Source organism: Octopus sinensis, linkage group LG3 (assembly GCF_006345805.1).
Source record: "Octopus sinensis linkage group LG3, ASM634580v1, whole genome shotgun sequence".
NCBI lineage: Eukaryota > Metazoa > Mollusca > Cephalopoda > Octopoda > Octopodidae > Octopus > Octopus sinensis.
Window position 1 is genome coordinate 56,797,968 of NC_042999.1, and position 23,155 is coordinate 56,821,122.

Here is a 23,155-nt window from a genome sequence, read left to right on the forward strand (position 1 = left end):
GGGTCTGGGAAGCCAGAAGGCTGCACCAAGCCTAGTCTGATCTGGCAGTGTTTCTACAGCTGGATGCTCTTCCTAACGCCAACCACTCCGTGAGTGTAGTGGGTGATTTTTACATGCCAGACGAGGCTGGCAAACGGCCATGATCGGATGGTGCTTTTTACATGCCACCGGCACGGAGGCCAGACGAGGCTGGCAATGGCCACGATCGGATGGTGCTTTTTACATGCCACCGGCACAGAGGCCAGTCGGGGCGGCGCTCACCATCATTTAATATCCACTTTTCCATGTTTGCATGAGTCGGACAGAACTTGCTGAGACATTTTCTGCAGCTAGATGTTCTTCCTGTCACGAACCCTATGGTCAGACATGTTTTTGTAGAACATTAGAAAGAAAAGAAGCAAGCAGCATTGCTTGTATGATACTAATACTCATTTACAACCATTATGTGATGCCAAGACAAGAGTACACACAAAAACACACAAATCATCATCATATATACATATGTGCATACACAGGTGCACACACATACATATATATATACTCTTTTACTTGTTTCAGTCATGTGACTGTGGCTATGCTGGAGCACCACCACCCCAGGACTTATTCTTTGTAAGCCTAGTACTTATTCTTTTGGTCTCTTTTGCCGAACTGCTAAGTTACGGGGATGTAAACACAATACCATCAGTTGTCAAGTGATGTTGGGGGAACAAACACAGACACACACACATGATGGGCTTCTTTCAGTTTCCGTCTACCAAATCTCCTCACAAGGCTTTGGTATTGATAGAAAACACTTACCCAAAGTGCCACGTGGTGGGATTGAACCCGGAACCATGTGGTTCGTAAGCAAGCTACTTACCACACAGCCACTCCTATGCCTACAAAAAAAAAATGGACTTTATTAAATTTCCACCAACCAAATCTACTCAGGGCTATAATAGAAAACACATGTTCAAGGTACCATAGAGAGGGATTGAACCCAAGATCCCATGTACCTTGCCCTACCTGTGACAAAATAAGAGTAAGAGAAAGCTATTTTAGTCTGTGCATTAGAAATCTAACCATGACCATGATTTGGAATTACAAGAGTATGAGACACAAGGTGGCGTTAGATGAAATGATTGGAACGTTATTAGTAGAAGTATACCTTTGGAATTAACTCTACCCTGTGAATGACCATCTAAGCCGCTCGCTTTCTTACTTTGGAACCTCTCTTCTTTTTGTCTAGGAGTAGTCGCTGTCGGAGTTCCTTTCTTCTTGCATCTTCCTTTTCCTAGAAAAACAGTGAAATAGAATTTGTACTTATTTCTTTTCTTTTTTTTTTTTTCATATTCTTCATCATTATTTTTATCATGAATACCAACAGCATCAACAAAAAAACAACAGTAACAAGAAAAATCTGAAATCTGCCAACATTCCTTCCTCCATATGGCGCCACATGGAAGGACTTATCTCCTGTTAATCAAATTATATACATATATATATCACCATAATCACTGTGACCGACCAGGCTATCAGATGTTGCTACACATCGCTGGTCACAATGCACTTCGCATTGCTTTAGCCTTCAAATGATGCCACCCCGCTGGCAAAGCGAGCAGGCCAACAGAAGAAAGAGTGAGAGAAAGTTGTTGCGAAAGAGTACAGGAGGAATCGCCACCATCCCCTGCGGCAGCCTCATGGAGTGTTAGGTGTTTTCGCTCAATAAACACTCACAACGCCCAGTCTGGGAATCGAAACCGCGATGGTATCTACATCAGTATGGCTTGTTCTAACAGAACATTCACATTTAAGAGGACATAAATATTACCTCGCAGTATTAATATTGTTTCTTGCTAGTATACATTTTTCAAAACATTTAATATTTTTATATTTTTGCCTTCCAATTCTAGTCTTTTTTCCAATAAAATTCTACTGGTATTGATAGTTATTCCAAAAATCTGTGGGTCAACTATTACATACAACTATTACATACATCTCACAATATAATTTATTCACTAATCCTTTAGCAAATAACAAACTAGCTGTCAGTAATAGAAAAATACCGATAGGATACTTGTATAATGTAGAGACCCCTTCAAAGCCAGATGCACTGTGTAACTAAGTGGTCTGCTTAGAAACATAAAGTGACAGCAGCAGCAGATTTTGAACTCATGACCCATGAGTTGGGATATTTGTAATTCATCCACTAAGCCTTCCACAGACATCAATATGATAGTCTAGATCAGTGTTCCTCAAAGTGAGTTCTGTGAAACAGCTTTAAAAGATCCCATATCCATAAGATAAGGGGTCTTCAAAGCTGATTCTACTGGTGTTGTATGAGCCACCAAGAAAGGCTACACAGTCGTTTAATCTGCTAGAAATAACATTCAAATATTCCTACTGTTTTAAAAATGATCAATACATTAACCCTTTAGCATTTAAACTGGCCATATCTGGCCCAAATATTCTATCTATTCTATGTTCAAACTGAGCAGATCTAGCCTCTCACACCTACCCTACAATGTTATTCTAAAAATAAACAATCACATCATTGAAATCTCAAAGCTACAAGATAATGCATTATTAACTCAAAATAATAAAGTAATCTGTATGTTGAAGGGTTAAACAACATCTTCCAAGATAGGCGCAATAGTGGCTGTGTGGTAAGTAGCTTGCTTATCAACCACATGGTTCCAGGTTCAGTCCCACAGCGTGGCACCTTGGGCAAGTGTCTTCTACTATAGCTTCGGGCTGACCAAAGCCTTGTGAGTGGATTTGGTAGACAGAAACTGAAAGAAGCCCATTGTATATATGTATATATGTATGTGTGTGTATGTTTGTGTGTCTGTGTTTGTCCCCCAACATCGCTTGACAACCAATGTTGGTGTGTTTACGTCCCCGTAACTTAGCAGTTTGGCAAAAGAGACAGATAGAATAAGTACCAGGCTTACAAAGAATAAGTCCTGGGGGTCGATTTGCTCGACTAAAGGCAGTGCTTCAACATGGCCACAGTCAAATGACTGAAACAAGTAAAAGAAAGAAGGACAAAGGGGAAAAAGATATACATGCCTTCTCTAGAATTTCTGTCATGGATGGCGAAGTCACAAGAGGACATATTTCTACCTCATTCTTTACTGGCTCCTTTTTATCCAGGTATGAAGTACCATTCAACCAAGAAGGGCCACCTGCTTTGTAAGCACATTGAGAACTTTCATTGTCATCACTAGTATCACCTGAAAATAAATTAAAATGATTAAATTAAATAAATTAAAACAATTTTATCAATTGCAAAGAGAGTAAATTGCCTGGAATGTTAAAATTGTAGTTTAAGGATGATGTATTCAAATATATTGCAAGAATTTTGTTGGGTCTTGGAATAGGGTTCTTATGTGCTTCACTGCAATGATAATGTAGCCAATATAGGATTGGCAGAACCCATGGAATAGCAGGAAAAAATGCCATGCAGCGTTTAGTTATGGTTCTTTGCATTCTGTGTTCAAATCTTTCCAGAGTAACTTTTCTTTTCACCATCATCATTGTTTAACATCTACTTTCTATGCTGGTATGGGTTGGACAGTGATAAGTCCAGCAAGCTAGAGGACTGCATCAAACTCTACTGTCTGCTTTAGCATGGTTTTTATGGCTGGATGCCCTTCTTAATGTCAGTGTCCTTCCTAATGCCAAAACTCCACAGGATTTGATTACAGCCATTGCCCAAATGCAAAGCCTTTAATTTAAAATCCAGTGTTATGTTTGCTGTTATTTAACTCCAAGTCAGCTCTGATTGAGTAAACCTATGATTAACCCTTTCATTACCGTATTTCTGTTGAGATGCTCTGTGTTTCGTTCAGTTAAATTTAAATATAACAGAGTACTATAAATCCTCGAGTATAATCCGCATTTTCCCCCCAAAATTTAGAGGTCAAAATCCCTAGTGTGTATTATGCACGAGGTTAAAAATGAAACTTATTTTCTAAGCAATGTCCATGTCTCTATTTGCTGTCCGGCAATGCTTATTCCGATGCATTTTGTGATGTTGGACGCGAAAATACCTTAAACTAAGCCTGAAAGCAATGAAGTCATAAAAGAATCGTCCATAACATGCAGTAAGCAACATTTATTAAATATTATTACTGTTATTTCTTTATTTTTTGCTAACAAAATGCACAAAAATGCTACATGTTTGTATTATGTTATATATACAATAATAATAAAGGACGTTACCATACACATTTTTACAAACCAAGGTTTAGGTTTTTCAGAGGTACAGCCCCCTAAAAATCCTCTGCGCATTATACTCAAGGGCGGACTATACTCGAGGATTTATGGTATTTAGTAAAATAACTTAGTTATCATTAAGCTAGTGTTAGGAACATAAATTGTGACTAAGGTTTGGTGGAAGATTTTAATTCAAAATTTATGAAAACAAGATGTTTGTACTACAAAGCCAGAGGCAGTTTCAGCCAGGTTGGTATAGAAAGGTATTTCATCACTGACCATCTTATCTTTTACCTAAGCATAATACACATTATCCTATATTACATTTTTTAAGATGGTAGAGTTGATATGAGAAAGTTTTTAAAGGATTTAATACTTAACACCTGACCTCTAAGATACAGTAGAGGTCAAGTGACCATGTAGAAGCTTCCTCATTAGCTTGTTAACCCTGTCTATGTCACTGTTTAGCCCGAGATCAGATAAGTTCTACGATCAAAGCATTCCAAATATGAAAATTCTGCCTTTTCTTTATATGCACAAAACCAGGACCACATTATCCAAGTATCCTTTAAAATACTAATGTTGGAGTTGAGGGAAATTTTGCAACTATTTCTAGCAGCTCAAGCGAACACATACTGGCTCAATTATTGGGTTATAGGCATTATTATTGTTAAGGTGGCAAGCTAGCAGAATTGTTAGCATGTTAAACGAAATGCTTAGCAGTATTTTATCTGCTGCTATTTTCTGAGTTCTAATTCTGCCGAGGTTGACTTTGCCTTTCATCGTTTTGGGGTCGATAAATTAAGTACCAGTGATACACTGGTGTCAATTAAATCAATTAGTCTCCTCCCCAAGAATTCCAAGCCTTGTACCTATAGTAGAAAAGATTATTATTAGTATTATTATTAAGGTGGCGAGCTGGCAGAATCATTATCACTCTAGGCAAAAAATGTTTAGCAGAATTTCATTTGTCTTTACGTTCCAAGTTCAAATTTTGCTGAGGTTGGCTTTGCCTTCCCCACGAATTTCAGGCCATGTGCCTATAGTAGAAAGGGATATAACTAAGAGTTTTCCATTAAGATTTGTGATTGATTTAATGAGTAAGGTCAATATTTATAATGAATTTGCTATTTTCAACAAGTGAGCAGTGCACACCAATCACACTCGGAATATAGGCCACCCTAATAGGTACTCACTTCGACCAGCATATGAGAGTCAATGACAATATAGATGAGCTGGCCACATCGAGTGACTGAAGAATGATAGATGGACAGAGATATGGAAGAGATCAGGGACAAGATCAAGAAGTCAATCAAAGACAAGATAGTTTTTGTTACTTAGATGATCTAATTAATGCTGAAGACTACATGAGAACCTATAAACAGCTGTTCATTAGCTACAATTTAATAAACAGGAAGAACACATTGGATAATGTAGTACTGGATACATACAAAACAAGAAAAACAAAACAAAAAGAAAGGATGGTCGTGGCTGTGATATCTTTAGTCATGTGGCCGATGCCAGCGCCGCCTCGACTGGCTTCTGTGCCGGTGGCACGTAATATGCACCAATCCGACTGTGGCTGTTGCCAGCCTCGCCTGGCACCTGTGCAGGTGGCACGTAAAAAGCACCCACTACACTCACGGAGTGGTTGGCGTTAGGAAGGGCATCCAGCTGTAGAAACATTGCCAGATAAGACTGGAGCCTGGTGCAGCCTTCTGGCTTCCCAGATCCCCGGTCGAACTGTCCAACCCATGCTAGCATGGAGAACGGACGTTAAACGATGATGATGATGATGATGATACATCTCTAAGATCAAAGCTGGCCTGGAACTAAGCAACAATTAGTGCTTGAGGTGGTGTTAGTGAAAGTGAAGTAGCGAAAGGGATGAAGTTCAGGAAGATGTTGCTTTTGTTGACAACAAATGACTTTTTTCTATATGTAGAAGGCAGATTGCATGAAGCATGTTTAAGTATGGTATTAAGACGCGGGTCAGTGAATGTTGAAGATCTAAGGAGGCTGGAGAGAAATACTGTAAGACTGATTAGTATGTGTGAAATGTTAACGTTTATGAGAAACAGAGAATAAGTGAGCTTAGAGGAAGGGTAGGTGCTACCAGCATCAGTTGATGTATGAAGGGAAGATAAATTTCCTAATATAGACAAATAAGAATATATGATAGGTATTGGGTGAATAGGTACAAGTGGCATATTGTTGTCATTGGGTGTGCTGCCACATTGACCATACTATGACTAACATTAGTATTACTCAAATTAGGCAATACAATCTGTGTATTTCCGATACAGCGCCAGAATATGAGCTCACTTAAGTTTTGCTTCTGACTTCTGAAAGCATATTATTAGTTTTGAAAACAGATTAAGATCAAAGTTATATGATGATATTGGAAGAAAAAAAATTGTAAAATAAATTAATTTTAGTTTAGGAATTTTAAATTAATTTAAGTGTAGGCGTAGGAATGGCAGTGTGGTAAGTAGCTTGCTTACGAACCACATGGTTCTGGGTTCAGTCCCACTGTGTGGCACCTTGGGCAAGTGTCTTCTACTATAGCCTCGGGCCAACCAAAGCCTTGTGAGTGGATTTGGTAGATGGAAACTGAAAGAAACCTGTCGTGTATGTATATGTATATATATATATACATATATATATATATATATGTATGTGTGTCTGTGTTTACATCCCCATAATTTAGCAGTTCAGCAAAAGAGACTGATAGAATAAGTACCAGGCTTACAAAGAATAAGTCCTGGGGTTGATTTGCTTGACTACAGGCGGTGCTCCAGCATGGCCACAGTCAAATGACTGAAACAAGTAAAAGAGTATAACTTCTCACCAAGAAAACGACCATGTGACTGTGCTGTCAAAGCTGGCACACCCTTCACCATTGATTTTTTGCCATTCCCCCATTATCCTATGATGTGTCTGGTACCATATTATGATACAATGCGCTGTGAAGTGTGCAGTGTTATTTCAGGACACCTGCTGCCAAATTTCAAGCAGGGATATAACTAAGAGTTTTCCATTAAGATTTATGATTAAATTATAAATGTTTTTGCCATTTTTGACCAGTGAGCAGTGCACACCTGGAATATAGGCCACCCTGATAAGTACTCACTTTAACAGTATATGAGAGTCAATGACAACATAAGGACCATCAAGGAGAACAAATATAGATGAGCTGGCCACATTGCGTGACTGAAGAATGATAGATGGACAATCAGAGATATCCAGAAGTGGAAGGAGTCCAGGGACGGATTCCTCCATCAGGAGTAATGAAGCCCTGACCTGGGTGAAACATGCTGTATACTGTCAATAGAACATACCCCTAGAAACAGCGAAAGAAATAGTGGAATTATGTGACTCAGGACTAAGGAGTGATGTGATGCTGAATGACAATAGTACATAGCAATGATAAATACATCCAAGCCATGTGGAAGAGTGATGACAGTGATAGTGTTGATGATGATACGGAACTTAGTACTTGATACTCTCTCTTTTACTCTTTTACTTGTTTCAGTCATTTGACTGTGGCCATGCTGGAGCACCGCCTTTAGTCAAGCAAATCGACCCCAGGACTTATTCTTTGTAAGCCTAGAACTTATTCTATCGGTGTCTTTTGCCGAACTGCTAAGTTACGGGGACGTAAACACAGTAGCATCGGTTGTCAAGCGATGTTGGGGGGGGGGAGAAACATATACACACATATACATATATACGAATGGCTTCTTTCAGTTTCTGTCTACCAAATCTACTCACAAGGCTTTGGTCAGCCCAAGGCTATAGAAGACACTTGCCAAAGGTGCCACGCAGTGGGACTGAACCCGGAACTATGTGGTTCGTAAGCAAGCTACTTACCACACAGTCACTCCTACACCAATAGGTATATATTTCAGAATGACTGACTTTGTCGATCACCCCAGAAGAGTGAAAGAAAAAAAAAATTAGTTCTGGCAAAATTCGAACTCAGAGAATAAAGGTTTGTAAGTAAAACTTGCAATGCATTTTGACCACCAATGTACAGTGATTGAGAATAAATAATGACATTGACTTAATTGCAAGACTACAAAATCTTTTGAGGTGGGATGGTTCATAGGTAATCATATCTACTTCAGTACCTGACTGGAATTTTATCAACCTTGCTATTTCCACAAAATGAGAAGCAATTAAACTATTAAACATTAACTTTCAGAACAATACCTCTCAGAGGTCCAGTCTACCAATCATCTACCCTCACAAAAATACAAGACATCCAACAATGTATCACTCTTACTCTTACACTTCTTTCAGTCATTTCACTGCGGCCATGCTGGAGCACCGCATTTTAGTCGAGCAAATCGACCCCAGGACTTATTCTTTGTAAGCCTAGTACTTATTCTATTGGTCTCTTTTGCTAAACCACTAAGTTACAGGGATGTAAACACACCAGCATCGATTGTCAAGTGATGTTGGGGGGGGGGACAGACACACAAACATATATATATATATATACATATATATATACATATATACAACGGGCTTCTTTTCAGTTTTCATCAACCAAATCCACTCACAAGGCTTTGGTCGGCCCGAGGTTATAATAGAAGACACAGTGGAACTGAACCTAGAACCATGTGGTTGGTAAGCAAGCTACTTACCACACAGCCACTCCTGTGCCTAAAATTTCTAACAGACACAAAATTACAAATTCACTGGTACACTTATTTTTTGTCCTCGAGAGGACAAATAACAAAACTGTGAGATATAAAACTAGAATGTAAAGATGGGTAATTAAATATAGCAAACTATTTTGTCCATCAATCTACTCTGTGAATTTGTGAATCATAACACTTAAGAAATAAATAACTTTAAAATAATTATATACCACATGTTGTATTTTGTGGAGGCACATGGCCTAGTGGTTAGAGCAGCAGACTCGCAGTCGAGGGATAGTGGGTTCGAATCTCAGACCAGGCGATGTGTGTGTTTATGAGCAAAACACCTAAGCTCCATGCGCTCCAGCAGAAGGTAATGGCGAACTTCTGCTGACTCTTTTGCCACAACTTTCTCTCACTCTTTCCTCCTGCATCTTGCAGCTCACCTGCGACGGACCGGCGTCCCATCCAGGTGGGGAACCTATACGCCAAGGAAACCTGGAAACTGGCCCTTATGAGCCAGGCATGGCTCACAGTAGATTTGATAGATGTTTCCTCTGCTACCTTTTCTTCCTGTGATTTATCATTTCTTGATTAATTAGCATCCTTCTCCAATGCTGTAGCTATCATCTGTTAAGAAATCAAGGAAACAACACCAGAGCAACTTCACAAACAACTTAATTCTGAATCATAAAATATTTGTTAAAATCTTTCCATAGGTGAAGGCATGGCTGTGTGGTAAGAAGCTTGCTTCCCAACCACATGGTTCCAGGTTCAGTCCCACTCATTGGCACCTTGGACAAATGTCTTCTTTGCTAGCCACAGACCAACTAAAGCCTTGTGAGTGGACTTGGTAGATGGAAACTAAAAGAAGCCTGTTGTGTATATATATCTATATGTATATATATATATCTGTGTGTGTGTGTCTTTGTGTCTGTATTTGCCCCCGCCCCCACAATTGCTTGAAAACTAATGCTGATGTATTTATGCCCCTTAACTTAGCAGTTCATCAGAAGAAACCAATAGAATATGTACTAGGCTTATAAAGAATAAGTCCTGGGTCAATTTCTTTGACTAAAACCTTCAAGATGCCCCAGCATAGTCACAGGTAAAAGAATAAGCCAATGAAGAGAGGATGGGTAGAGCTTATATCATTTTTGGATGCTCTCAGACTACTGATAAATATATATATATATACACACATATACATACACATATATATACATACATATATTTATACATACACACACACATATATACATACATTTTAAAACATGTCCAGTAGTGTAGTGGAGGATGTGGGGGCATAGAGGATATGCTTTAAATGGGGATGGTACTTTTGGGTCTGCTGTATAAGCCAGTACAAGGGGCAGCAAACTCAAGGGGCCCTACGCCACACACACTCTAAATACACCAATAAATGTATCAAATATACATGAAAAGTTAGCAGTAAGGACACTGACTAAATGAAAAACTAAGATTGCCCAGGTGCCTTGCTGGAAAGAGTAGAAAGAAACTGTTACTACCTTGTGAAATGATTAGTAAAATTATAAGAGTCCAGTGTGGGAAATGAAATCGAAGTTCAGGGGAGCATGTTTTGCTGGTAACAAAGATTATTCTTTCTGTATAAAATATATTCTTTTATTATTTTACTTGTTTCAGTCATTTGACTGCAGCCATGCTGGAGCACTGACTTAGAGGGTTTTTTTTTTTTAGTCAAAGTAACTGACCCCAGGACTTATTCTGCTGGTCTCTTTTGCTGAACCACTAAGTTATGGGGATGTAAACACACCAGCATTGGTTGTCAAGTGATGGTGGGGGGACAAACACATACATACATACATATACGACTGTCTTCTTTCAGTTTCCACCTACCAGATCCACTCACAAAGCTTTAGTCAGCCTGTGGCTACAATAGAAGACACTTGCCCAAAGCATCATGCAGTGGGACTGAACCTGGAATCATGTATTTCGGAAGCAAGCTTCTTTTATTCATTCAATTGGCCACAAGGGCCTTACAAAGAAAGGAAGCTGCGGGCTGGAAACAGACATAAGAGATGGAATGATTGATGATATGATAATAACGAGGACAACAGCAACACCCATCGATTACTGTTTACCTGAGCACATTGTTCTTTATAAAACATTGAGGCAACCAAAAAACCTTACATAATAACACATTAAGGAGGCAATAGACCTCTTACATTTATGGCATACAAAGCCATTGTGAGGCAATAAACCTCTTACACAAGTCCATTTAGGAATCGATGAAACAATCTTCCTGCCCGACCAGACTTCTCGCCTCAGCTAAACACCTAGACAGCTCCAAGTGGGACCAATTTAGCATAAATCTGTAGGTATCCCCAGGGAAGGAGTCCCTTATCCTGAACAGGTCGTTCTCCCTCATGACCTTCAGAGCCACCTGCGAAGGCCAGTCAGGGTCCCCCATGCAGGACAGAATCCCTTCCCTTCGGCCTTTCATTTTAAGCTTCTTGACAAAGCCCTCTACTGTCCCTTATGGAAGAGGACCACAAATTCCTCCTCCGTATCACGAGGGGAGGGATGTAAAATTTCCATCTTTGGTGACAGATCCCACCCAAGATGCTTTAGGACACACCGGCAATGATCCATTTTTCTTTTTTTTACCTTTGAGCCACGGGAGGATGGAGTTCCTCCGCCTTGTCCAGCAGATCCTCCCTCCCTCCCGCAGCTCTTGGATCCTTTGGTGGGCAACAATGGTTGCCCACCTTTTGTTTTTTTCCCCTTTTTCGAGGAGGTTTCCACCTCATCAACTTTCTCCTTCTCTCCCTCCAATGAGGGAGTAGGGGGCGGTATTTTTATCAACTGCTCCAGGATCCTATTTTGGTCCTTAGGGCAGTTCTTTTTGATATAGCCCGGTTCCAGGCATAGGTGACACTTGGAGGGGGGCATCCTTTCAGCATCACTGGATACCTAGACCCGGCCTTTCTCAAAATATCTGGAAAAACAAGATTTTTGGTTGATTGGGTCCATAGGGTCAAAACAGCTTTTGACCCCTCCCAATCAGCCACAGGCAAAATGTTCACATTGAGTAACTTGGTACTGCTGCCACTCAGACTCCAGCAGATAGTATCCTCTATCCACTCGAACTCAATTCCGGGTGGCAAACCGCAGACCCAAGCCCTCGTCAACTTCTTCCCACAATAAGTGGGAAGGAACAAAATTTCCTTGCCCTCCAGGGGCTGGCTTGCAAATTCACAAGCTTCTTCAGGGGATTCAAACAGCAACCACACCGTTGCATAAGAAACAAGCTTCTTACCACACAGCCATGCCTGTGCCTGTATAAAACACATATTGTATGGCAGGGCAATGTGGAAGTCTTCTACAATAGCTTCAGGTTGATCTAGATCCCATAAAAGAAACAGCTGAATAAAAATTGTGGAGTTTCATCGGATGGACTGAGCAGTACATTAATCTCTGAGCTAATAATAATTACTCCTCTTTTTATCACCAACATAAAAACCCTGAAAAAGTGCTAAGGGCTCTGCCTTTCTTCCTATGATTAAACCATATAAAATCTGGTTGTTGACATAGTTTCATTGCTCCTCAGAAACCGGGATCCAGTTGTGGTTCTTGCACAATATAACTGCTCTCTTTCATTAGTGCTACTGTTATTATCAAGGCATTAATATTATGGCAACGAACTGCTTCACTGCAAACTTTTGAAATGATAATAATAATAATAATGATAATAAATGCCCTGATGCAGTACCAGGCAGTGGCTCTCATGGCTTCTGATCTTAACTGACTGGAAGTGTTATCTTGTACATTATTTTGTCTTGGTACAAAAGAAGGGCTACAGCAAATATTCTGCTCAATACCACGGATTTGCTTGTCAGTTGTTTGACCATAACTAGTTGAGTATGTCTCTTAATAGCTGACAATATGTGCATCTCTGATCACGAGCAGTAGTTGGGGAGCATCATAGCCATGTGTTGAGAGGGATTCTTTGGGGTTTGAATAATTCACCTCTGGAAACATCCTTAAACAACCCTATTCAACAACCTTATTCATGGACCTTTTGGGCGGAATGGGCTACTCGACCAGAAGAAATTTTCAACTGGGCCCCACCTGCAAGGTCATGTGCTGTTTATCTTGATATGAGATCACCATATCGCGCACATATGCTTGTAATGCATGCGCCTAGTGTACCCTTATCAGACGCGTAGTCATGATGGGTATACTGGGCTTCGTATATTTTACCCCAGTGTCATTTTGATGGCATGCACTGCTCTCTCACTTTGATATATTTGACAAATGTCCATTTTCAATGTAATGATTTTTTGGCATTGATGGTGGGTCATCGACAAAACATTTGATTCTCAATACTTAACTAGTAATTTTTTCTTATCAACTCAAGGAAGATGAAATGCAAGGCTGACATTGGAGTACAAAGGGACATAACTATATATTGTCAGTCATCTTGGTTCATTGACCTGACTGATTCTGAGTTGGCATTGAGTAATCAAGTTAATAGAAGTGAATAAAGAAAAAAATGCAGTGTTAATAAAACTAAACTTTATCTCAGAACAGTTAGCTACAAAACAAGTTGCATAGTTAACAGCATATTTCAGTTTTATAAGAATAACATACAACTGAGTCAGAAATATATATGAGCTCATATAACAATCAAGGAATGTTTAAATAATGAAAAGTTACGTAAAATATCCTCTTTGTTCAACAAGAAAAACATTATCTCTAAAAATTTACCACAATAGGCAGAAAGAAACTTAGTTTAGGACATGTCATGTTCCTTACAAACACACAAATTTACGTAGATAAATCTCAGACAATCAAAGTATTTACAATCATTGCTAATCAAAATGACTATGTTGACAAAACTCCCTTTTGATACCAATCTGCCGGTGTTCCTGGTCAGATAAAAAAAAATTTTCTATTTCAAAGTGATCTAAACAAAATCTCGTGTTAGTGCGGGCACCAAACAGCAGCTTAATAATGACAAAGTTATGTTACGCAATCCATTATTTAAAAAAGTTATTGAAAAAAAAAAGGTTAAGTATTTCAATAAAAGTATGGTATCAAAAGAGTTACATAAAACTGAATGTTGTTGTTGTTTAGCCCCAGGACAGACCTGACTGAACAGATTTATGATCAAAGGCATTCCTGCAGTGATCATGTCCCTTTTTTTGCATAAATTCCTTACCCAAAACATCCTGCATTTTTCTTTATGACAATAGGGTGTGATTCAGGGAGGAAATTTGGCTACTGTTTTTAAAGATGGGCTTGATAAAATTGATTGACATCGATACAAACCTCAGATTTATAGGGAGTGGGTGAGTAATATTGTGTTATGATATTCAAACCTTTAGTAATATTTACTTTTTTTTATAGCAAATAGTCTCATAGGAGAGGGGCAGTACCAAGACCTTTCTAGTTCTTCTCTGACATCTTCAGGAAACATGTTGGCTGCCAGGATACAGTGAGTGTTAGTCTGGTTCAAATGCTTACAAAAGAGTGAGAGTGAACCTCATTAAAGGTACACAAAGACCAAATGGTGGTTTTAGGCCTTCCGGTGAAGGAAGAAAACTTGGAGATTCTAATCTGAATACTTGAAACACAGTTAACTTTGCTGAAGGCATATAAAGACCAAGTGGTAGTGGTGTTACTGAAGGGAGAAAACTGGAGGTCTGCTCCAAGTGTTTACAAGAGAGTGAATCTTGTTAGAGGCACCCACTGAAAGACCAGGTGGAAGTGTTAGTTTGGGAAACATGTGACAATATCAACAACTAGGCTCGTGGATTTAGCAGAGCAGAAAACTAATGAAACCTAGGTTTATATATTATTGACAATGGATCAGTATTTAGAAGGATATCATGACTGCTATGATGATATAGTTAGTCACAAGTTGTGAGAGATCGAGAATTATATCGACCATTATTAAGGTGGCAACAGGATGGTGAGCGGACACAATCGTTAGCATGCTGGACGAAATGCTTAGCAGTATTTTGCCCATCACTATGTTCTGTGTTAAAATTCTGCCAAGGTCAACCTTGCCTTTCACAGTCAATAAATTAAATAACAGTGAATCAGTGGGGTCGAAGCAAACCAATAGTTCCCCCCTCAAAATTTCAAGCCTTGTGCTTTCAGTAGAAAGGATTATTAAGGTGGCAAGCTGGTAGAATTGCTACTGTGCCAGACAAAATTCTTAGCAGTATTTCTTCCGGCTCTTTTTCTCTGAATGCAAATACTACCAAAGTTGATTGCCTTTCATCATTTGGGGGTAAAAAAGTACTAGTAGAGCACTGGGGGAGTCAATGTAATTGACATCCTGCACTCCTTAATAAAATTTCTGATGCTGTACCAAAATTAGAAAGAATTATTATTTGTATATCAAAACATTTTAAATAATCCAAACAAGGGAAATCCCATAATGGTTTAGCCAGCAGGTAACTCATGGTTTAGGCTGACCACTCTGTTATAGCACAACAAACACATAAGTGTCTTTGGCACATCAGAAAAATAGTTATTCTTTTACTTATATTGGTTTTAGTGATTGGACTGTATCTAGGCTGGGGCCCTACCTTCAAGTCGATTATGATATCAACCCAGAGCTTTCGCTAGTGTTTCCTCTATCATTCTCATAAAATATGAAATGTAAAGTAGGCAATGTAATAATGGTAATTAACAATTGTCACAAGATATTTCAGTGAGTATGTACCAGTTTGCTCCCAATGTTGATATAACCACATACAACAGTCTTCCACACTTTCCTTCTACCAAATTCTACCATTGACAAACACAAGGCTAAGAAAGAAAACACTTGCCCTAAGTGCCATGTGATGAGATTGAACCCAACACCTTGTAGTTGCAAAGTTAACTTCTTAACCATAGTCATACTTATTTCCATTCTGCAGAAAATATCTTGGTATTTGAATTAAATAATTCCACATAGAATTTCACTTCCATAAATATTTACATACTTTTTTTCTTCTTTTGACTTCAGTAAATACTATTGACAGTGTTGTTGTTTAGCCTGAGCTCAGATCAACCTTGACTGAGCAGTCATGATTAGAAGCACTCCAGCCATGATTATTCCATGATTTGGTATATTTAAGTACTACATCGTCAAAAATATGCTTTCTCTTTTTAAAATGCTTGGGTGTAATTTGGCTGCTTTTTCTAACAGGTCAGGTGACCACACAGAGGTTCATTGTTGCTGCCGGTACTATTGCAACACCAAATAGCAACTTATAAGTGTCTTTTCTGTAACAAGTTATCTAATTCATTTTCTTTGGAAGTAGTTAATTTTAATATGGAAATAAAAAAATGCAAGAAATTTCAACATTATCAATAAATACCCAACAAATATATTAACTATAAGCAACAACATAAGATGTGAAGATAACTGCCAAGGCACAATTGTTTAGAGAAAGAAAATAGATTTTTTTTTAACAAAACAACACTAAAATCAGTTATAAAATATATATTTAACTTAGAATGGAAAAAGATTTTTTTAATATTAAGTCAAATCATTTTCCTAAGGAAAAATAAGTAATAACATTTATCTTGAATAAATAATCTATAAAGTTAATAAGTCTAATTGACGTTAAGATTAGATTTATATAAGAAATAGGATTTATTTAAAAGCTTTAGGAGGCATTGACTGATTTAAGAGGGTCATTGTGGTAGTTGGCTGGGATTTGTAGGTGTAGGAGATGTAATTGTTGAAAATGTTTTTATGTAAGAGAGGAATTTCAGAAAAGACAATTCCTTTTTCAGCAGAATGAAAGGTAAACTGAATATTAAGAATGAGTTTAACCCTTTAGCATTCAGACTACTCTGTCAAACGTCATGTTTATTGATTCACATTGTTTTGAATAATCATGCATTACCTTGTAGCTTCATGATTCTGAGGATGAGATTGTTTATTTTTAGAATGATATTGTGTAGGGTAGGTGTGAGAGGCTGGATCTGACCTGTCTGAACATAAAACAGGTAGAATATTTTGGCCTGATATGACCAGTTTACATGCTAAAGGATTAAGGTAATGAGAAACAGATGGTGTGTAAAGCAAAGAAAAAAAAAATAGCAGTATGAGATCCAGCCCCAATTTTGTCCTTTAACTAATAATGATATCTTTGGCACAAATCCACAAATTTGTAGGCAACTGGGAAAATAATGAATTAAACTGAAGCCCCAGCTATTTGTCTGGTACTTGTTTATATAAGACTCGAGGTGAAAGGTAAAAATCAAATCTAATTCTGATAGGATTTGAACTCAGATGTAACTTCTCATAACTATTGATGCAATACAGAATTATTTCAAATCCTCAACCTTCAGCCTGCTAATGTGTCTTTTTCCTTTTTCTTTTGTTTTTTTTCTTGTAGCAAAAATACATTTTGAAGCCTAGTTGTGAAAACACCTACAAATTATTAAGAGCAGCAATGTATTTGGTATTGTTGCTGTCCCTTTCTCACCCAGTACACCTAATACTACAGACTGTCAGAAGCAAAACAACTCCTTGATAGAAAATATAATATATACATAAATTTGACCTATATATTGTTGTATAGTTAAACAGCCATCGGCAACAAAGATTGTGATTTGGTATTTCTGTGTTGAGAATAACTGGCTGATTAAAACATTTCCCAGTATGGCACCGCAATGATGAACCAACCAGGCTATCAGATATTGCTACACATCGCTGGTCACAATGCGCTTCGCATTGTTATAGCCTTCAAATGACGCCACCCTGCTGGCTAAGCGAGCAGGCCAACCGAATTAAGAGTGAGAGAAATTTGTGGCGAAAGAGTACAGCAGGGGTCGCCACCACCCCCTTCCGCAGCCTCGTGGAGCTTTAGGTGTTTTTGCTCAATAAACACTCACAACGCCCGGTCTGGGAATCGAAACCGCAATCCTACAACCGCAAGTCCACTGCCCTATCCACTGGGCCATTGCACCTCCACATATTGTTGAATAGTTAAACAGCCATCAGCAACAAATATTGTGATTTTCTATTTCTGTGTTGAGAATAACTGGCTGATTAAAACATTTCTCAGTATGGTACCGCAAAGATGAACGCCATTTATAAATCTTATTGCAGCGTCGACATCGATAATGTTGACTGCCATGCTGACCACGCATGTGAGTGGAAAGAGAGTCTTTTGACGAACAAGTCTGCTCACAGATGTTACATCGAAACAACTCACCACCATGGTGCTTTGTACGACCACAGAAACGTTTATGGGACAACAAACTTTTTTTGAAACGAAATGTTAAATTACATCGGTCACATTTTTCTTCTAGTATGTGATGTTTGTCAATGTGAGCTTTGTATGTCCAGAAACTATCAAAACCACGACCGCATATTGAGCAGTTAAATAGAAATTTTCCAAGGTGTTTAGAATTCATGTGACTCTGCAATCCATATTGAGTTTTATAGTGCTGACCACATTGTGGACAAGATATATTCCCAGCATTAAACAATGGCAATGGATCAGCCAGAACTGTTTGCTGAAGTTGACCATCAAAGTTGGCATTGATATTTAGAGCAGAGTCTCTGTGGTACATGCTGACATGATGAAGCAGAAGTTCTTGAGAACTGGTTGAAAATATGCACTGGTTGCAATCATAGATGTCAGGGCCAATGTTAACCTTCTGCTCATGTTCTTCTACAGCAGTTGACAGTTCTGCAAGCTCTGTGAACACATTGGAAGATTCTTCTATGGGTTTTGTAATTTCAAAGGTTTCTGGAAGTGGAAATGAAATGTAAGATGGAATATAAATATTAGTTATCCAAATATTAGTTACCTAAAAATTACAAGATTTTAGTAAAAATTTACAAACAATTAACTATTAATCAAAAAATATTTTCTTTTATCATAAAAAACTCTTGTAGGTAAGTAGTGAGAGCACTGTCACTTGAATTAACACCAGAATATTATTACTATTTCACTGACTATTTTGAGCGATTAAAGCAAAGCTGAGACTGACAACAGTTCGGTCAACTAAAAATTTAAAAAGTACATTAGTCACGGGAACACAACAAGGGATTTTACCTGTTCCACACTCATCTTTTTCAGTCATTACCCAACCTCATCTTGCTAAACAACCCTCATGGATCACAACTCTTACTTTTTCAGAATAAAGTGATATGAATCTTAATTATACTGTATGATCTTTAGTCTGATGCTCTTTTATTCTCAATCTGCCACTCTCAAATACCTTATTGTTTTTGGTAAAGGGCTTTAGTCTAAAAAGCCCTTTATCTTATGGCACACTTAATTTTGTGAACTTTATCAATTGATTTTTTTGCCACGGCAAATGTGATGTCAAATTAATAAAATGATGGCTTTGCTTATTTCCAAAGTCTTTCCATATCACTAATATTCATAGTAAGGTTAAATATGGTGGTAAGAAAAAAAAATCAGAGGAAACCTTTTTTGAGTATTTCATATGCTATATGCACCTCAATTTTGGCAGGCTTTTCCATTGTTTCAACATCCAATTCAGAGAGAATTTATTGAGGCAGAATTTCTGTGGTTGGATTCTATTTCTATCGTCAACCACACCTCAGTCCAAGCAAGGTAATATTTTCTCATGACCAGACATGCTTTTGCAAAATATTGGTAATGAATGACACTGCTTGTATGTCAGTGACACTCATTTACAACTACCACGCAATATTAACACAGAAACATAGTCATACACACATGACAGGATTCTTACAGTTTCCATCTACCAAATCCACTCACAAGTCTTTGGGGCTATAGTAGAAGATACTTACCTAAGGTGCCATGTTGTGAGACAGAACCCAAAAACAAATGGATAAAAGGCAAACTTCTTAACCACACAGCCATGCATGAACCTTAACCATACCTTCACTTTGTGCAACATAGTCGCACAATATATAAACAATATATAAACAGGCACAGGAGTGGCTGTGTGGTAAGTAGCTTGCTTCCGGGTTCAGTTCCACTGCGTAGCACCTTGGGCAAGTGTCTTCTACTATAGCCTCGGGCCGACCAAAGCCTTATGAGTGGATTTGGTGGACGGAAACTGAAAGAAGCCCTTCGCATATATATATATGTATGTGTGTGTGTGTGTATATGTTTGTGTGTGTGTTTGTCCCCCCAACATTGCTTGACAACTGATGTTGGTGTGTTTACGTCCCCATAACTTAGCGGTTCAGCAAAGAGACCGATAGAGTAAGTACTAGGCTTACAAAGAATAAGTCTTGGGGTCGATTTGCTTGACTAAAGGCGGTGCTGCAGCATGGCCGCAGTCAAATGACTCAAGTAAAAGTGTAAAAGAGAATGTATTTGTATACATGTACAAAGTATATGTATATACACATAGTTGTATAACACATATACAGACTGTACAGTTACACACTTTGTAACTTAATATATATATTACAAACTAAAAAAAAATCATTACACTAGGCATTGAAAATATCAAAACGAAATAACACTTAGATACACATATACATACACTCCATATACAAACAAATGCCAGAATTTTTCAAAAATTCTGAACTGCTATATAAAAAAAATTCAAGTGTCTTTCATCCTTGTGAACTTAATGAAGTAACTACTGAACAAATACTGGATTGATATTAGTTATACTATTGAAGGTGGTGCCCTCTAGCATGGCTACAATCCAATAACTGAGGAAACCAGTAAAAATATAAAAGAAATAAGTACTTAGCACAGATCAAATTGCAGTTCTAGTTGACCAAACACATGGCACGAATGCAGGTAGTCAGTCAAACAACTAGGTAGGTTAAACACACGTCTGCTGTTCTCATTTAGGGATCAGTAAATTTCATATATAATAAACCCCTTCATTGTATTGTTGATAGCTTATTGTAACCCCAATCATGAAGATTTCTTAAATAAAATAATATACAATGATTTGAGAGGAATAGACAAAAAAATTAAAATGCTTATGTCATCATAGTAAGAGTTCTGGTCTACTGACTGATCTGATACTCCTAGATGATAGAGAATTGGTATGACTTTTTAGGGATGACATCTGAAAGGATTCCAAAAATCCTTGAAATTGGAGTAAGCAAGGCAGACTCATCAAACACACTTCTGTGAGCACTTCATACCAAAACTTATATTGCTGTTGTCATAAGTGCAAGCAGCAGAGACAAAGTTTTCAGACACCAAATTTGTCTGGTCAACAATAAATATTTTGCCTCGCTTACTGCAACTATAAGGATTTTAAAAAATCCTTCCAAATTCCATCCCTAAAGAATCTTACAAATTCTCTATCATCTCAGGGCATCAGAGCAGTCAGTAGACCTGTCAGTTTTCTTGCTAAGTTAACCTTGAGGCCCTTAAATTCCAGGTTTTGCTTCCACAACTGAAATTTTTCATCTAGCTCTGATATGGAATTCACTATGATGGCAAGATCATCAGCATATAGTCATTCCCATGATGAAAAGGAGGGGACTAAGGTCCAAACCTTAATAAACCCTTACCTGTACACCAAATTCTTCCCTTTTACTTGTGGTTAACTCTCACCTTACAGTATCTTCGTACATGGCTTGTACAGCTCTCACCAGCCACTTGTCTATACCTAGACTTCTCACAGCCCATCATATCACACAGCAGGGCACTCTACAGAAGGCTTCCTCTAGATCAACAAATGCCAATTATAATGGCTTATTCTTAGCTAAGTACTTATCTTGCAGTTGCCTGACTATGAAAATAATGTCAGTAGTGTTTCTTCCCCGGACAAAGCAGAACTGCATTTTGTCTAGCCTAATTCTGCTCCTAACTAACTGGGCAATAACTCTCTAATTTTCATCACCTGGTTCAGCAGATTGATGCCTTTAAAGTTGCTACCCTGTTAGCAGCTAACAATTGTGCTGCTAAGCCAGTCACCGGGTATCACACCTTGAATGACCTGATTAAACTATGTAGGGTGACCAGCCTGTATCCTATCTTACCGGATAGTTGAAGAAATTGACTCTAGTACTTATTTTTGAGGTCTGGTAGTTATCAGTCTCTTTATGTGAACTGCTAAGTTATGATAACTTAAACCAATACCGGTTATCAGCTGTGACTATATCATTTTTAAAATTAGTAACCAAATCTCATATCTCACTCTATCATCGTAAAAAGGGGACACACTGGATAGTAATAATGATGATGATGATACAAAAATGATCATTGCTTGGAATTGCAAGGGTCCTCTGCAGAGTTCGTGAAGTATGATTAGTAAACAGGTGTCACCTTAGTTAACTGGCTGTGGGTAGCTGACACTTTCCACCACATCCAGCAAAATAAAGCTGAGATTTTTCATGAAATAATAATAATAATAATAAATGCCCTGATGCAATACCAGACAGTGGCTCTCATGGTTTCTGATCTTAACTGATAGGAAGTGTTATCATGTACATTGTTTTATCTTGGTATAAAAGATGGGCGTCAGCAAATATTCTGCTCAATACCACAGATTTGCTTGTCAGTTGTTTGACCATAACCAGTTGAGCATGTCCCTTAGTGGCTGACGATACGTGCATCTCTGATCACGAGCAGAAGTAGTGGAAGAGCATCATAGCTGTGTGTTGAAAGGAATTCTTAGAGGTTTGGATAATTCACCTTTGGAAACATGGGTGGATCATTCAATATCCTTAAACAATCCTTATTCAGGGACATCTTGAGCTGGATGGGCTACTTGACCAGAAGAAAATTCTAACCGGGCCCCACCTGCAAGGTCATGTGCTGTTTATCTTGAAATGAGATCACCATGTCCCACACATATGGTTATGATGCATGTGCCTAGTGTACCTTTATCAGACGGGTAGTCATGATGGATATACTGGGCTTGGTATATTTTACCCCAGTGTCACTTTGATGGCTTGCACTACTCTCTCACTCAATAATAATATTAATAATAATAAAAACTACAGTTTTCAAGACTGAGGTACCCTTGATCGAAACGTTTGAACACCAACAACAGCAGTAGCAGTAATATGAATTTTACATTTCTGAATGAAATAAGCAAACAAACATTTACAAGAACATAACGATAAATAATGTAAATATATACACAATAATTACCATACAAGTAAATAATGGCAAACGTGCGTGTATGTATAAATATGTGTGAGTGTGTGCGTATACATACACATATACATTATATTTAAGGAGGTGAGCTGGCAGAATCGTTAGCATGTCAGGTAAAGTGATTAGTGACATTTCATCTGTATTTGCACTCTCGGTTCAAATGCCGCCAGGGTCATTCTACCTGGTCAGCTCCTGTCAACCATCCTCCCCATGCATGCATGG

At 38.2% G+C, this 23,155-nt stretch overlaps 1 protein-coding gene across 5 annotated transcripts in view; it reads right to left on the bottom strand.

The window, feature by feature from the left end:
• Positions 1 to 842: 842 nt before the first annotated feature.
• LOC115209249 (non-homologous end-joining factor 1-like) overlaps positions 843 to 23,155 on the bottom strand; it is a 41,198-nt gene continuing 18,885 nt past the window's right edge. The window contains exons 6-7 of one of the 5 annotated variants that reach the window (XM_029777536.2): positions 3,052 to 3,215; positions 843 to 1,273 (exon numbers count right to left, since the gene is read on the bottom strand). In XM_029777536.2, the coding sequence (XP_029633396.1) occupies positions 1,181 to 1,273; positions 3,052 to 3,215 (257 nt within the window). In that variant the 3' untranslated portion in view covers positions 843 to 1,180. Of the gene's footprint in view, positions 1,274 to 3,051; positions 3,216 to 14,030; positions 17,523 to 17,679; positions 18,599 to 23,155 lie in introns of those variants that run through there. The other 4 variants (XM_036501004.1, XM_036501003.1, XM_036501005.1 and 1 more) reach the window with 4 other exon arrangements.